A 17,749-nucleotide genomic window follows, 5' to 3' on the forward strand; every position below is an offset into this window, starting at 1 on the left:
CTGATTTTCATTACTGAATGGCTCTCAGCCAGTGTGAAAGAAAAGCCTGCACAGTCACTTTAGATTAGGTTGTGGTGTGGTTATAAAAAAAAAACCTGCAGCTTTAATGATCTCCCATCACTCATCTGGAGCCCTGCTCTGGAAGTCAAAACTATTGCCAGCTTGCATCCTCTCATTTAGACGTCACGGTGTAATGACTGTAATTTACATTCTGCCCTGCCCTTACGAGAAGTGACTGACAAATGGTGTACTTTCTGGATTATATTTTCTGATATAGCATTATTTTTATAACTGCAGCTCAGTTTTGCCTTCGACTTTTGTGTCAGAACACATTTTTTTAAACGTCCTTTCTGCTTAGTTATAAGAGTAAAATGGTTTGATTTTGATGTTCGTGAATATCTGTGTTTTTTGTTTAAAAAAACGTGGTGTTTCTCTTGCTCAGAAACAAATTTCTATTAAGATTTACAGTCAGTATGTAGATTCTGGAGGAACTGACCAGGACTTAAAAAGGCAGGTAGACATTACACAAAATTAAGACCAAGTTATTTTAGTAATCAATTATTCTGTCTATTAATTAGATTTAAGAAACTGGCACGTTCTGCAGATTTTTTATTGAACCACTTGAGCCTTTTTCGTATAGTATTAGAGATGCTCTGAAATACACAAATTAACAAATAATTTAATTCATTTTTTAAATAAGAAAATAAACATTGCATTGCCTAAAATGCAATAACTTGGCTTTATTTTAGTGTAAAGCTGAAACTGCCACTTGAGGAGTTTCTGGTAGAACATATTTACAGAAAAGTGCTTTTATCTCAAATGCAAAAGATATATTTTTTGTACAGTTTTGACTTAATTACTACTCTGAGTATGTTTTTCCCTCTTGCAAAATTATCTTTTGTTGAGTCTTTATGCTGCAGTTAATGATTAATCTAACTAAATTAGTTGACGATTATTTCAATAATTTTTGTCACAATTAACTGATTAATCGTTTCAGCCCTAAACAATTCATTTACCAATAATGAATTGTCTCTTTTATACTAACAATGAGATTTATCATTTTGAAGCGACACACTGAGGAGACGCTGTATGAAAATCAGACACCAAACAGGAAACGGCGATGACTCAGTGAACTACTCAACCAAAAACTTGCCCACAGTAACCGGGGGCTTGGAGGGGAAGATTCTCTTTTGCTTAAAAAATCAGTCAGTTGACCCGTGTGCCCAGTTTATGCACTGCTGACACCGGCATCTTAAAAAAAAAAAAAAAGTTTTTAATTATTATTTACAAAAAATATAGCATTGTTTATCTGTTCACATTGCAATTCTATGTACGTTATACTGATGTGATGTGATGGCTCAAAGCCTCACGCCAGTATAAATGTGACTTTGGTTTGCCCGTAATATCAACCTAGTTGCTGCCGGAGTCACAGAGAGCGCGTTAAAGATATTACTCAAGGTGGTCATAAAGGTTAGAAGGTGTGAGTAAAGGAGTTTGGTGCGTATGGCTCTGCTTTCCATCACCAGCCGCTCTGCTTGAAGGAAATGATTGTTCTGGGCAGAGGGCGGCCGGTGCTTTGACCCTGGACGCTTTCATGTGTGTTAGTGCAAAGACTCGTGGGACTGATAAGCTCAAGTCCACGCAGTTATATTGTGAGGCTTGTGTGGTTTAGGTGTGCTCTGTTTAAACTGTAATTGATTTGGGATTTAGGTCCGAAACAGCGTTATGTACAACGCGCAGAGAGCAATAACGGCTTGGGGTTCCACGTCCATTCACTGCTTCTACTTTTGCGCCAAGGATTTTGCATCGATTGTTTTTCCCATTAAATACCAGTGAATTTGGAAATATGATTAAATGCAGTTGCTGAGGGCAGTTTACTGATTGAAATCACACTTCTTTAAGTGTCCTGAAGAAACCTATTTGAAATGGGGAAAAATTTCAAGAATAGTATTTCTTTATTTACATCATACATTATTGTATTGCCACAAATAAAATTCACATCACCCAACTAGAGATGTGCCGATCAGGTTTTTTCCTGCCAATACCGATCACCCATGAGGGCCGATCACCGATACCGATCACATAATTATTATTATTTTTTTTTAATCATAAACACTACCGGTTACATTATGAGGAAAAGGAACCATGAATTCACCTTAATTTAGACAAAAACTTGTTTTTAATAACTTTTTCCAAGAAGAAAACTAAACAAAACAGGCATTGTGCAAATTGTACTGCTATCGATAATACTATCTTTAACAGACTGATAACATATAAAGGCTCTGAAGAGGCTAAATAATGCAAAGAGCCAAAATAAAACCTCTCAACATTGCCAAAAAAATTGAAGTATAAAACTTAACATTCAAAGGCAAATACAGGTTACATTACAATAAACAATCCTGAGTTACTGAATGAAAACTTCCTGATAGCATGGTGGCTAGCTGATTACTGCTAGTTCTGATTGGCTGTTTCTGACTGAGCGGAGTAATTATCCAGAACAGGGAGGAGATCGATTATTTTTTTTAGAGATTATGTGTCTCATGTTAGGACAGCAAAAGTTTTAATACGTATGTAAAATGTATTTTTTTTAGGTTAGATGCTAGCTTTAAACAGAGGTTCGGTGTGAGAGTCACTACCAGGTGGAGCAGAATCGCGCTCCGTCTGAAATATTACTACCTGTAGCGAGTAGCGGTTCAACAGCGAGATCAGAACCAGCGTCTTACATCGCAGCTCGAAGACTTAAATAATTTTGCGGGTTATTTGTTTAGCTTTCTGACCGTCATGCTAATCCGGGTGAGTGTTTGTAGCTGTGCGCTGCTTTACCTGCTATCTGATCCTCCATATGTCTTTTTTACTGCAATGAGCCTCGATGTAGCCAAACTCTGTCAAGTATGGTATTGTTTTTATGTCATATTAGCTTCGTTGTGTTGATGCATTTTGACATGCTTCAATTTTCCGCTGCAACACGCAAACTTMCCCATTCACTCAGTGCATTATAGTTCCACATTGCTTAGGATTTGTTGCTGCACGTTTGCGCAGTGTGAAGGAAAGAGGAGACCAGCTGCACAGGCAGGCTGCGAAATGGAATGCAGGTGATCGGTATCAGCAACAAGAGCCAATGATCGCCGATCATGCACTTTTTCATGAAAAACGGCCGATTATGATCGGTGACCGATCGATCGGCACACCTCTACACCCAACCCTTTGTCCTCTTCTTTTCCAGTTGTAAATTAATATTTTTTACCCTCCCCAATTTCCTTCATTTTTATAATGACTTTTCAGACAAAAAAAATAAATAAAATAAAATCTCTATCGGCTAAAATTGGAACTGGCAGGTTTTTAAAGACAAACCATAGTTAGGGATACAAAAATAGCACTCTCTTTGTGTGTGTGTGTGTGTGTGTGTGTGTGTGTGTGTGTGTATATATATATATATGTGTGTGTGTGTATGGGTATGTGTGTGTGTATGTGTGTGCATGTGTGTGTGTCTGTGTGTGTGTGTGTGCGTGTGTCTGTGCGTGTGTATATATATATATATATATATATATATATATAGTCATTACCTTAACACGCTACATGCTTCATGATAGACAGGTTGAAATTCCTGAAGGATAAAACATAGATGTTCAACCTTCCTATTACCTGCTGAAAACCTTCCTCTCTCACAGCCTAAGATCAAACGTGACCTGACCTGCCATAGGAAAAAGATTTCTCTCTAAATGACTTCTTCCATCTCTGCGCTTCCTCTAAGAAGCCACGTCAAAAAGAGATAATGTCCGGAAGTTTAGATATTGAGGTTCTGTAAGATTTATTTATTTATTTTATATTCCCACTTGTACATGATGAATAAATAACCTGGATGAGACAAATCACCATGGAAATTTCCAGATTTGGTTATTCAGCTGTCTTTCTGTAAGGGTAATAATACGGATCACTTCCTCAGCTCACTGTATTGGCTCCTCTACAGCCAAACCCCCTCCACTGTGTTTCCAGCCCTCCTGAGGCGAGGTGATAAAACCCCTCAGTTAAAGACTACTGCCTCAGATTAAAATGAAATGACTATTGTAACTTGACACTTGAGTTCCTACTGGGAAAGTAATGGGTTTAGTTACTCTTTTAAGATAATTGTATTTCTCCTGAGTCACAGCAGTGAATGACTCCTTGAATTTATCGAATGAAGACGCCCCGTCCTCCATGTTTGAAAGGAGCGGCGTTATGTAAAATAGATTTTTTAAAATTTATTTTCTTTTATCTTTAAATCATGTGATAATGTTATTCCTTCATCACAAAACATAAAACCTTGGTTCTTTCATGCATGTTTGTATATCTGCATATCTTTATATCTCCCGCGGCAACCATTCAGCTGTTCAAAACTCTTGGTTGTACCTAGCTCCACCTTCAAGGTGCAGCTCCAAGCTTCTGAGCTTCTACCTAACAGAGCAGCTCTTCCCTGCTCAGCTCCTTCAGACTAGCCAGCTGCAATTAGCAAACCCCAAGTGGAACTGCGCATCTGCTGATCTTACTAAATAAGCTCCTTCTCAGTGCAGTGCTGGCAAAAATGTTGTTGAACTGTTAGTAGAGGAGCGATGTTGTGATGACTTCCTGGGGGCGGAGTTTCAGAAAGAACAGGAGTTCTTAAAGAGACGGCCCCAATTTCAAATCATTAAATTACAAAGTCAAAATTCTTTTAAGTCATATTTGATGTATATGGAATTTTTTTTATAACAACTGAAGTTTATATAGTTATTTGATTATGCAATAAAATGGCACTGTGTGAATAGAAAACACATAATGCTGCCAATTTAAATAAAATCTAACATTTCTTTTGTTCTAAATATCATTTCTCTTTGCGTCTGGTTATATATTTATTAGAACATAGTTGTAATGCTCGAACACTGATACGCCCAAATGAAACAGGTCTGCTGTGGCTATTGTGTGTGTGCTCGTGCGTGCGTGCGTGCGCGCGTACAGGTGAGGCTTTTCCCTGCCGCAGTGTGTCTCCTTCTGGCTAACCAAGTGTAGCGTTGAGGAAGGGCGGACATCCAGCTCCTTTTCATCCATCAACACCTCATACCTCCCCCTTTCGCTACTCCTCCTCACCTCCGCCACGCTTGGTTTACTGTGCGGCAGAGCGCCCCTGCATACGGACCTCTCCAGGATGTGACCTCATAAAAGGGCGCAGAGTGAATGTAATGAACTCTCAGCCCATCACACTGATCTGAGCGCATTTGACATGTCTTCAGGGAACCCCAGGATAGACTCACAGGCAGTGAAAGAGAGGGAAAGAAGCAGATGGGGAGACGAGTGGGAGAGGGGGAAAAAAAAACTATCATTTCCCAAACTGTGCTTTGGTTTTCCAAAAACAAGCAGTAATTATAAAGGAGATGCACTGAGAAGGCATTCATTGACCAAATTTTCACCCAGACCGATAACTGATGGAAACACAAAAATCAAATGCTTTTTCATCTCTTCCAGATAGCGCTGACGTATGACGACATAACTCTTGATTTGAATGCTGCTACGTATAGCAGAAAAAAGATTCAGCTCTGTCCAGGATCAGCAACGTGTTGAAAGTTAGAAAAAGTTCTTGTTAAACTTTTAGCTCTTAAAAGGAAATCTGTTCGGAGTACGGCGAAGTTGTTCTGATTTACATTTTTTAAAGTTTTAATCTCGGTCTCTTATGACACGTGAGAGACGTTGGCAACCTTTTAGAATTCCCAAATTTAAGATAACGACATTTATGGCTAAGTTAATGGTAAATAAAGAATAAATAAAAAAAATATTAAAAATTGACACGGATAACAATAATCAAAACCAAGTCATTTCGAGCAAACATATTTGCTTTTCTGTGTGCCACTGCTGAGTTTAAGGCAAAATATAATCCATAGCGTCAAGTCACTTGGTGTGTTAGTCGCTCATAGATTAATCAGTGATTGATCTATGATGATGAGTCCCAGGCGGTCACACTGATTGTTGTTTGAGAAGCGAACAACAATGCACATTATATCCCAAATGTCCCCACGCGCATCTCTTGCATCAATGTCTAATTGCATCCCTACTAATTGGTGAGGAAGCTCAGAAGAAGATTAAAAAAAGTTAAAAAAAAAAAAAAATTTAAAAGATGAAAAGTTTCCTGAGAAACCGGTTTAGTCACCAAGGTAAGTGCCTCCTGCCTATTTCTGCTCCATGCTCCCACCTGCCTTGTTTTTTTTTTTTTTTTTTTCCCTTCAGTCCTGCCCCTGGATCAATACCTGGGAACAGATCCCATCCAGTCTAGTAATGACATACCAGAAAGGCAGAGAAGAGGGGGACATTAACAAATGCTCGCCCTCACACCCACCCAGTCAGTCCGTCCGCTGAGCCATTATGCCCCCTTCTCCACATTTCAGTGCATTTTCTACGCAGTGAAAGATGAAACCCCATGTGTGTGTATGTATTCGTGTGTGTGTGTTTGTGTTTGTGTGTGTGTGTGTCGCCAGCTGAAGCGCTGATGGTTTCTGTGCTCACATGTATGCATTATGCATTGTGTTTAATGGAACAATTTGCATTGGCTGATGGATGTTGGTGTGCTCTGTATGCAGAGTGATTGTTTTTTTTCTTTGTTTCCCCCACTCCTATGTTGCATCTACTGCATGTTTTCTGCAGTGAGTCACCTTTCTGTAGCAGCTAAAAAAAAAAAAGACGAAACTTTACTTATAACATGACCAAGTACAATCAGAGAAATCAAATTGGTGGGACAGCAGAGATCAAAATATTCCAAAACCTAAAAATGGAGGGAATTTATTTTGAAATTGATTGCTGTGTTGTTGTAAAAAAAAAAAAAAAAAAAAAAACATTAAAATTGTAGATTTGGAGTGAGAAGTGATCCAAATCTAGAAAACCTATGGCGGGTGAAGAGAGACAAGAAAGCTGCTGAGGATATTCATTTCTTTTTCTCTCTCTCTCTTTTTTTCCTCCCCACTAGTCATCCTGAGTCCGTTCGGCCTGAAGGCAACACTGACTGGCCAGTCGTTTAAGATGTCAGACCCCCCCACACAGAAGCTGATCGAGGAGTGGAACCAGTTTTATCCCATCAGTCGCAGTAACAAGGAGGGCTCTTCAGAGGACAAGCCTGAGGACATGGACTGGGAGGATGATTCTCTGGCCTCTGTAGAGGTCCTCGTTGGTCAGTTTTTACGTTTTAATAACCGACTCGGTCATTTTTGCATTTTGTTTTGTTGTTAAGCATCAGATTTGGTTTTTTTTTGTTGGTGTAGGTGGGGTGCGTATGGTCTACCCAGCCTGCCTGGTGCTTGTACCCCAGTCAGATATCCCCGTCATGGCCCCTGTGGGGTCCTCTCACTGCACTGCCGTCTACCCGGGTGGTCACCAAGTGCCTGCTTCCCAGCGAGAGCCTGCCATGTCATTGGTGACCCTCACCCCTCCCACGTCACCCGAGGAGGCGCACACAGGTGAGAAATTTAGGAAAAGAAAGCTAGTCGTGTCTCTCTTCGCTGCAGATTTTTTTATTTTGAATTTTTGGGGGGAGGTTTTTTCGGTCTGTCAACCCCAATCTTCCTCTCTCCAGTGGATTCTCAGTCGGCCCAGAAGTGGGTCAAGATGCCATCATCATCTGACGCATTCAGCGTGGACAGAACAAGTCACCATGGAGGGAAGATTCCACGCAGGCTGGCCCGTCAGGTGGTGGAGCGTGTCTGGCAAGAGTGCAATATCAACAGAGCGCAGAACAAGTGAGTAACACACCGCTTTACCAGACTGAAATAAAAAAAACATAGAGATTGGATTTTGTTATCTGCAAAAAATTCTTGGGCTACAACTAACTATTATTATTTTATTGTTTAACCACTTAATGTTACTGTATACATTATCAGAAAAATGCTAACAAATAAGAAAACAAACCTTTTATTGCCTGAAGTGCAATCACAGCATTCTTTTTGTCAACACTGCATCGTTTGTAGCAAAGGATGTGTCTGCAGCTAGAAAAATCCTTCTAACATCAACATGTGAAAAGCTCAGCCCTTTCTGCTCGACTTGGCATCAATAGGGCAGATTTGGTGATTCATTTTTTTAGATTAATAATTGGACAGCAAAAAGGCCTTTTAATACGAGATTTGCTTTACATAATTCAAACCACGTGTAGATAAACTACGCCATTTGAGTTCTTGGTAAAACATATGTACAGATACATATTTATATTTCTTAAATGCACATTTTCTTGTACAGTTTTGGCTCAATTACTTCTGATTATGTTGTCCTTTGAGCAAATGGCGTTCCTTGAGATGTACTCCAGTTAACGATTAACTGATTCCAAAATTAGTTGACGATTATTTCAGTTCATTGATTAATCGCGATTAATCAGTTATTTCAATTAATCACAATTAACCAATTAATTATTTCAGCCCGAAAAAATTTTTTCTTCTAAAAGGATTTGGGTTTATGGAAATGGAGGAGGCAAGCATTCAACCAAGGCAGCCAGCAACCAGAGCTGCTTTTTGCTCGTTTGCGTTTAGCTTAATTATAGGCATTCTGAAACGATTCCCGGCTCTCTCTCTGTGCTTGATCAAGAGAATCTGCTGTGAAAGGTTCACAATGTTTCTGCTTTTAAGGCGTTTTGGATAGCAGTGGAGATTATGGATAATCTCCTAGCGCTGCCCGGGTTCTCCGCAAACCCCAACGTCTCATTAACTTTCTCTTCCCAGAGCCGACTCGAAACGTTTTCTGTTAAATTCCGAAGCAGGGGCAACGAGATCCACGTAAATCCAGTGCTTTGTTTGTTTTGCGATGCCTTGGGAACATATGTGGAGTTCTGGGTTTGTGTCTTTGATGATAGATAATTAAAAGAAAAACAACTCTGGGTTTTGTATAATTCAGCTTCAGTGACTCTGACACATTGGGCTCATCCTGGGTTCTGTTACCCCTTGACCAGGCACAGACTGCCAGCTAAATTTAGCTTTTGGCCTGTCAGCCAAAATATTGTGGCTCCGGGGGGGACGGTGATGCAGCCACACAACAAAGCTTTCATCAAGCGGGATTACATACCGCAGAAAACCAACCAAAGACTCACATTTTTTGATCCTTATTATTTTAGGCGTGCGTAACGAGCTGCGTAAAAACAGATTCTTCCTCCTCGCAGTGCAATAACAAATTACTTTGGAATTTGGTTTAGATGTGTTTGTTTCTCACACCTTTACCTTTAGGCGGAAGTTTCCAACTGCGTCCAACGGTATCTGTGAGGAAGAGGAGGTGGAGAAGGTAGGAGCCTGGGACTTTGTGGTGCCTTCACAGAGGTCCTACTGCAGCTGCTCCAGGTAAGTCATTTGTACTTCCTGACGATCGATCGGATAAAGATGCTACAGATTTTTCATTTAATCACTTGAGCCTTTTTGTACAATATTAGTGATATATTGAAACATGAATATAAACAAACCAATTCCCTTTTTAAATAAGAAAATAAACACAATAACACAGCATTCTTTTAATGAATCTGAACTGGGTGAACTCAATCTATGCCACTTGAGTTTTGGCAAAAACATACGTAGGGTCTTTTTATCTTAAATGTCTTTCTTTTGAGACTGTCTAATTGATTACTAAATTAGTTGATGATTAATCTGATTAATCACGATTCATTGTTTCAGAACAAAAAATTATGGAGATGGCAAAAAAAAAAAGTATTCTAGGCTAATGAAAAACTCTGCTTATCATGTACTTGTGCACGTCGTCACTTGTTTTTGTTTTCTTCACTGCAGACACAAATCAGGAAAGCAGCGAACAGGCAGCACTCCGGGCCAAACCCAGTCGACGGGTCAGCCCTCCCAGCCTCCGACCAAGCACAAAACTGGAGGAGAGAAGCCAGAGAAGCAGCAGAAGAGACCCCAAATGCCGTTCCATCACCGCAGCTTGGCCAGCGACGAAACGTCCATAGAGACTGAAGCGGCAGTAGGCCAGAGGCTGGCCATGAGGGCTCAGGACAGCGGACGATTTCGATCTGCAGACGTCATCGCCCTCCCCAAACCCCCCCAGCTCCACGGTGCAGCGATCGGCGCTGGGCCCTCGGAACAATCCAACTCGCCGCCTCCTCCGCCACTTAGCCCCCGCCCCAGCGAGCGCGGCGAGGAGTCAGGGGAGGTCATAAAGAACCCCTCCACCCCCAACAGCCAACACTTCTACCAGCTCCCCCCAGAGCCCTGCTTGGCCACTGCAAAGGGCGACGGCGAGGATCCCGGCGGGCCCCACGGTTTGAGCCATCACTTCCACAACCCCCACTCTCATCCGGGAACCTCTGCCTTCTCCGAGCCTCCCGAGCCCACCGTGTTCGTGGGCTCAGCGGTCAACCTGGAGGACGACGGCTGCCACACGCCGTGGAGGTTATTCAACCTGCCCCGCAGGAAGGAGGCTAAGCTACCCACGCCGCCGCTGCCTGGAGACAAGCTGAGGGACGAGGCAGCGGCGTCACAGGACCTGGTGTCGGTTACAGAGTGAGTGTCAACGCTTCAAGCTTCACGCCCAATCGGCAACTTTTAAGGGTTTGGTTAGGGCTGGTCAATAAATCTGTACCAAAATATTAAGGGCCGAACAATGTGACTGAAATACTTCCAAACTGGTGGCGTTACATTTCCTGTTTTCACTCCACTGTTTTTTTTATTTTTTATTAGTAGTTATGAAGCACGGGGGCAAAACATGAAACTACTGCTGCGCAAGTCACTAAACAGGTTGTTGCTAGGTAACCATGTTGATGCCACCAACCTTGCTTAAGCTGGCAGTGAGAGGTTGAGCAGCTTTCCTCTCCCGACATCCCCCAGAATGCTGTGCAGTTCTGGATCAGAGTTCAGTGAATATTCCATTCCATCGGAAGGGTTGCTGGTGCCCATCTCCAGCTAACGTTCCGGGCGAGAGGCGGGGTCACCCTGGACAGGTCGCCAGTCTGTCGCAGGGCAACACAGAGACACACAGGACACACAACCATGCACACACACACTCACACCTAGGGGCAATTTGGAAAGGCCAATTAACCTAACAGTCATGTTTTTGGACTGTGGGAGGAAACCGGAGTACCCGGAGAAAACCCACGCATGCACAGGGAGAACATGCAAACTTTATGCAGAAAGACCCCAGGCCGGAACCCAGAACCTTCGTGCTGCAAGGCAACAGCTCTACCAACTCCGCCACTGTGCAGCTACTAGTGAATATTCTACATATTGAATATTGATTATTGCATCAGATGTGCTATCTATTGATATTGATAACATGTTTACAGCGGCATATATTGTTATTGATTTATTGTCCAGCCCTACAATATAAATCGTGATAGATGTGGACAATATCAAAGGGCTTGTCAGAATAAAATATTTTGCTGGATGATAAATTGTCCAAAGAAATGATTACGATAAACTATGTTGTTTTGACCCCATTTTCAAGAAATATAATAATAATGGCCAAATAATTCAAGTTTGCCCTCTCAAAAACTAATAAACTTTAATTTAGCAAAGAACACTTCCCTCTTGAACTTTAAGAAAACACCACATTAAGATAAATAAAAGAATAATAAAAAACTTTGTCCAGTTGTAGAAAAATATAGTTTCTTGTATTGTCTGAATGGAGAAAGTCCCATTCTTTTAAAAATGTGAAAGAGTTCTGGATCGTCTCAAAAATTAAAAGACCAGTAATGTGAACCGGAGTGTCTTGCCCACATTGACAGAAGCCGACAGAGCGGGAATCAAACCGGCAACCCACCGTTTGCGGGACCGCCGTCCTCATCGTCGCCCAGACCTAGTTTTAGTCAACATTCCCCTCGCCCTTAGCATGTTAATCACTCCCTATTTGCCCCGTTGTGACATCACACGTTACGAATGTGCCGGCACAGCTCTACTCATTGATTTCTACACACAAAACACACTCCGAAGCTCTGAGAGAAGAAGAGTAACGATCAGTATAGATAAAGATAAACCCCGGCTATCGGGACGGAGTTGAAGCTGATAGAGTTCCTGTCTGTTGGCTGTCAGGCGGCAGAGACGGCGTTGCTCACCAGCAGGTGTGTTGGAGGTGGTGGGGACGGCGGGGCAGGCGGGGGGATTACTGGGTTGGTGGAGTTGTGCAGTCCTAAGGGACCAGCTGTTCGGACAGCCTTTTTTCTAGTGAGCTGTAATCCTTCCAACCACAGCTCTGAATGACCGCTAATCTCCTGCTCAGGCCACTGCACATACCACCTTACATCTGGGCCAGACAGTCATGTCGTCAAGTGAGACGAGGTCCAGGTAAAACGGAGGGACGGCGCGTCCACCGGCTCAGTGCCCCGCTCTCCTGCCACACGGCGTGTTTACGTTCCCCCCCTCCAGCCTCCGATGTCTCGCATCCAAGTAGTCCGCAGTTACGGCAAGCCACAAGCTACTAAATGTTCGAACAGGTTTTCAGAAATACCGCAGAGACGTAATTGACGGCAAACACGCCGCATCGGTCGGGCCTCGCGGCAGCTGTCGGAGCTGTTTGCATCCGCTGACATTTATGTTGCTGCCTGCAAACATGACAGCGACGCTGACATATGTTTCGAGGTGCCATCTGTTCGCACAGAGCCGCTCCGCCTGTAAAAGTCGCCCTTCGTAAACTAAGACGATTTAGGAGTTACGTTTTAGAGGAAAATCGGCTGTCGACCGGCAACCAGACACTTCCAAACTTTAAAAGTTTGGATTTTTTTGTTCATTTAAAAACATCCAGGCTGCACTGACAGTCGCACTCTTCATGGTGAAAGCGAGATCAGAAGAAGCACGACTTTGTAAGAAATACTTGCTAGTTTTGATGAAATGAACAAGACTACAAGCAGATAACAGGAAGGATCTAATGACCTTTGCCTGCATAGTAGCTCTTTTTAAGCTTTTAAACTTTCAGTCTTGGTGTGTTTTAAAACCCGTTAGTCTCATACTGTTCAGTTTGTTCCATTTTTTCAGCTGTTGCGGTTCACTCTTGCTTTAGTGAACCTGACTGTTAATCCCATATGTTCAGTGCTCCGTTTGTCTCAAGTTATAAAACATGAAACCCCTTTTTTTTTTACCCTGAAAACACCAAGTACCAATGATTAATAAGCACTCACAACTCAAAGGATGGACGAAATACACACACACACACACACAAACACGAGCTTTATGAAAACCAAAAATTGGAAAGCAAATTTTTGAATCATTTTTGCTCTGTGCTATTATAATGGAATTAATCCATCTTTGTGTCGCGTTTCCCCACTTCCCCTCCTCAGAGTGATGTCTACATCTAAAATGCCTCTGAAGGTGTCCGAGGACCGGCTTCAGATGTACAGAGCCAGGAGGAATCAGTACCTATCTGCCGCTGTCACCGACGGAGATCATGAGCCAGAGGAAGACCCCTACGCCTTCGAGGAAGGAGACGTTAAGTTCACCTTCTCCACGAAGAAGGACAAAGGAGGAGAGCGGGAGCCTGGAAAGAAACACAAGGTAGGAAAATTGGAGTCGATCAAAATCAACTATATCGATTAGTCCCTTGCAAAATAGGACAGTGTCTCTTCAAGATCTTTTTAATGCAGAGAATAATTAGATATAAAAAATTCCTACAACAATCTTTTTTTTTTTTTGCTCCATTTCTTTCCTTCCTTCCTCTTCTGCTTAAAGACCATCCAACGTGTTGCCATTATTCTTGTGATGTTCCTAAGCCCACCCGTCATGTAACATGCAGACCTGTTCATATTAACCGTCCGATCTGGACACTCTGCACTTCCTTTGTGCTTGAAAGCATCTCTTGAATGGGTTGCGCTCAGTGACGCAAGCTCTCAAAAGGCGTGAGGGGCTTATCGCAAAAAATAGACACGACGACCTTTTTTCTTAATTTATTTATTTATTTATTTTTATTAGAAAGTACAGAAAATAAGTCCAAAGACAGAGACTCGGCCCTAGGAACACGTCGGACTCCCCGGCACTTCTTGTTCTGGTTGTGAGGTGATGTTAGCAGATGAAGTAACAGGAAGAGACTCCAGTGCTCGTTAGTGCTGCTGCTGCTGTTGTTCATCTCAGGAGAAAGAAAAAAAAAAGAAGCTGTTAATAGTCAGTATTTTTCTGGTGTTCACGTTGAAGGTGCACCTGTGTCGCCTGACGATGCTTTGTGTGATATTATCAGCTCAGATGTTGCCGGGATACGAACACCACAACCTAAGCCAGCGTTGAATGTGTCAAGAATATACACGCAGCTTTTTTTTTTCTCTTTCTTTTAGCTTTTTGCTTTAGTTCCCGGCGTTTTGCCAGGATATCTCGTCGTGTTTAAAGAGCGGCGAGTTGTTAATGTAACTGAACAAGAGGGGTTGATTTGTTTGAGATCCGGGAGCAGACGAGCTAGAAAATAGGCCGTCGGCATCCTCAGCAGCACAGCACTAAAAATAACGCCGCAGTCACTGTCTTCGTACTTTCTCTTTGACTGGCCACGTTTTAAACGAACAGGAAGTAATTTCTCAATCCCTGTTGTTGCTTTTTCCTTCAACGGAGCAGCTAGTAGTTTGCATACTCAGTTTCCTCCACTGTTTTCCTATCTCTTCTTGTATTCCTACTGAAGGAAAGCCGCTGCAACTGTATATGTCCGACTTTCCAGCCTGTGTGCAGTTTGTCTCCCAACTGGCCAATCGGTACGGCGAAAACCGCTTTGGTGTTGGGATGAAGGCAGCTCTCAGCGGAGTGACAGTAATTCAGTCGGTGTGTGTTTACATCCCCAACATATGTCCGGATTTAAGCGGACACACGCAGTCGTTTTCCAAGTTTTACCCAAGCTAGTCTTTGTCGGCTTTTCTTTTGAAATGCTGCATGTTAGGAGTTTACACTGCGTTTCTAATTCAGCCTGGATGAATCTGGGAACGTTTGGAATTTGATTAAATTCATTTCCATATCTGCAAACATGTGGAAAGGTGAAAATAGAGAATGAGAAGGTTGTCCGTTTTCCCATCTATTCATCAGTTTCTCTGATTCATCCATCTAACTTGCTCTCATGTTTGTCCATCCGTCCTTTTATTTGGTCACCTAGCTGTCTCTCTCTGTTTATCCATCCTTCTTTCCTTCCGTTTATTCCCCTGTCTCTCCTTCCGTTTTATCCGTCCATCCTTCTGTTTAATTTTTTATCCTTTCGATTATTCATTCATTCATGTTTCTACTTCTGTTTTTTATCTGTCCATCTATCTCTTTCTCCTTCTCCCACTCTTTCATCCTTTTGATCGTCCGTTTCTTTGTCCGCTGTCCGTCCACCGACCTTCTTTTGTTCTGATGGGTTTGCAAGTTCCATATATTCACAATCCTGCTCTCTGTAAAATATTTGACATAAATAAAATTTCAAATCTTCCTCTGGCAGTGTGCTGGAAGTGACATGTCAGTACTGCCGTTGTATTGCGTCGTGACGGAAGAGGCTTGAAGCGGTGCATACGTCCCACCTTCACTTCCTGTCAGAATACTAAACCGACTTTTTGTGAATCATGCATGAACGTCAAGCAGCGATCAAGCAGTTTTTTTGAGTGGAGCGCTGCCGATTGCATGGCTGGCCATGCGACACACGCACACACACACATGCCGCAACGGGGCGCATCATCAGAAGCGCTGCTCCTGTTGAATTAGGCCGAGGACGCAGGCACGGAAACGGCTTTAGACGAGTCGGAAAAAGGGAAATCAGAGAGATTACAATAGTCCAAACCAGACTTTAACGTGTTTTCACCCAAGGCAAACGTATTGATATTGCGATAAGGCATCATTGCGGCCGATAGATTGTGACCTTGGTGTGTGCGTGCGTGCGTGTGTGCGTGCGTGCGTGCGTGCGTGCGTGCGTGCGTGCGTGCGTGTGCGCGTGTGTGTGTGTCAGGCCTCTAAGAGAGACAAATTAGAGCCTACGCTGGTCAGAGAAAAGCCCGGAGCAAAATGAAATCAATGAAGAGGACACAACAGTCCCGTTCCCCAGCTAGTTCTGCTCAGCACACACACACACACATACACACATACATACACACACACACACACACACCATCACAGGAACACACGCTCCCACAGAAGGCCAGCCCTCCCAGATATTGATGTCTGGGCAGGAGATGGAGAAGCCATTCCTTGGATCATGATTTCACTGTGGCCCATGCTGGAAATCCCATTTGCCACAGTGGAAAGAAGCAGAGCCTCTTTGCTGCTCTGTTTTAGTTCAATTCTCTCTCACCACTCCATCATTTGATGCTTCCCCCCCCCCCCCCCYCCAGATTTTCACATTGATTGGTGTAGGTGGGGGTGTGTCTTTAGTTAGCTACTTTTAAGCGTTGCCTGCCTGTTTTACTTGTGTCTCTTTTTTTTTCACTTTCAGTTTCATCTGCATGTGTTTTCTTAAAACATTTAATCTTTGTTTTCTTTTCTCCTCTCAGGGTGAAGATGGAGGAACCGGTCAAACAGATGGTAAGCAGTCGTTTCGTAACATTTTATTTAACACGTGTCGCACAGTGTGCTGTACAATTACAAACATGGTAACTTTAGCAGGATTTAATGTGACAGAGCAACACAAAGTGCAGCACAGCCATGAAGTGGATGGACAGGTTTTTCAAAAGGTTTGGCACGTTTGACACAGTGCAGCGTGAAAGCAAACAGCACCAGCTAAACATTTGACAACTGTTGCAATTAGGCCTGTCACGATAACCAACAATTCAATTAATTGCATGATAAATTAAGATTTATCATATCATTTATTTGTTTGCTCTTTAGCACATTTTATTGAACAGGCAAATCAATATTATAACATGGTTTTAAGTACAAATGTTTGATAATTACTGAGTCAGTAGGTAATGTAGTTCATTAAATTGAGAAAAGGGGTTGGATTAAATAAGTGTTCACTTCTTCCTGCTCCTTTTCAAAGAGAAAACTATATAGTGGCAAACAAATTATTTTATTTTTCTATTTTTTTAAAACCTGCTTGAAATAAATAAAGCAAATCAACAGATGTGAAAACACCCTAAATCAAATGGAGAATCTGTGACAAGATTTAAATATATAAATGCATATGCATAAATTTAACTGAATTTGACTTAATCTCCAAACACGATTCGTCAAATTCTTCACCATTTGCTTTTGCCATTGCGATGAAAGGCGGTTATACAAAGTATTAACAGCGACTTTTCTGTCAACTTTGTGTCGGCCTGTCACACGAATCCTTACAGGTGAAAACTTCTAGGTGTTACATGTGAAAATGGTTGAACAGTTTAAGAAGTATGAATCCTTAAAGATCTACAGTTCAGTGTTCACCAAACAAGCGTCCTAAAATATTTGTTTCATCACAAGTTTGTCACATTGTAAGTGTTTAAAAAAATTAATTAGGAAGATATTCAACCAGCTGTTTAGGCGTTAGGCCTTCCTGACAGAAAGGGAAAATGTTTTGGCTTTACTTGCTTCTCGGGCAGCGTTGACGTCCTCACGGGGAACTTTAGGTTCAGCCCAAATAAAATCTTTATTAATAGCGTCACGCCTGCCTGTGTGTCCCTCCCTGTGTCCAGATGCGCAACGTGCGGCTGCTCACAACCGCATGGCCTCGTCCAGCCTTATGCACGTGACGGACCTGGTGGTTTCCTTCACCGACCTCGACAACCTCTTCAACTCGGACGAGGACGACCTGACGGTGAGCGGAGGCCTCACGCTTCACGTTGAGGCGCGCATCTCGTTACGCAGCGTAGTTTGGCAGCTGCGTGTGTGTGTGTGTGTGCGCGTGTGTGTGTGTGTGTGTGTGTGTGTGTGTGTGTGTG

The 17,749-nt window shown here is 42.5% G+C and overlaps 1 protein-coding gene across 1 annotated transcript in view; it reads left to right on the top strand.

The window, feature by feature from the left end:
* Nucleotides 1–17,749, top strand: part of med13a (mediator complex subunit 13a) — a 94,072-nt gene that overhangs the window by 55,260 nt on the left and 21,063 nt on the right. Inside the window, exons 5-12 of the mRNA XM_008428196.2 lie at nt 6,965–7,165; nt 7,257–7,451; nt 7,568–7,730; nt 9,198–9,308; nt 9,747–10,475; nt 13,241–13,454; nt 16,385–16,415; nt 17,504–17,625. Coding sequence (XP_008426418.1) covers nt 6,965–7,165; nt 7,257–7,451; nt 7,568–7,730; nt 9,198–9,308; nt 9,747–10,475; nt 13,241–13,454; nt 16,385–16,415; nt 17,504–17,625 — 1,766 coding nt within the window. The remainder of the gene's footprint in view (nt 1–6,964; nt 7,166–7,256; nt 7,452–7,567; nt 7,731–9,197; nt 9,309–9,746; nt 10,476–13,240; nt 13,455–16,384; nt 16,416–17,503; nt 17,626–17,749) is intronic.

This window comes from Poecilia reticulata, linkage group LG14 (genome assembly GCF_000633615.1).
Source record: "Poecilia reticulata strain Guanapo linkage group LG14, Guppy_female_1.0+MT, whole genome shotgun sequence".
Classification (NCBI taxonomy): domain Eukaryota; kingdom Metazoa; phylum Chordata; class Actinopteri; order Cyprinodontiformes; family Poeciliidae; genus Poecilia; species Poecilia reticulata.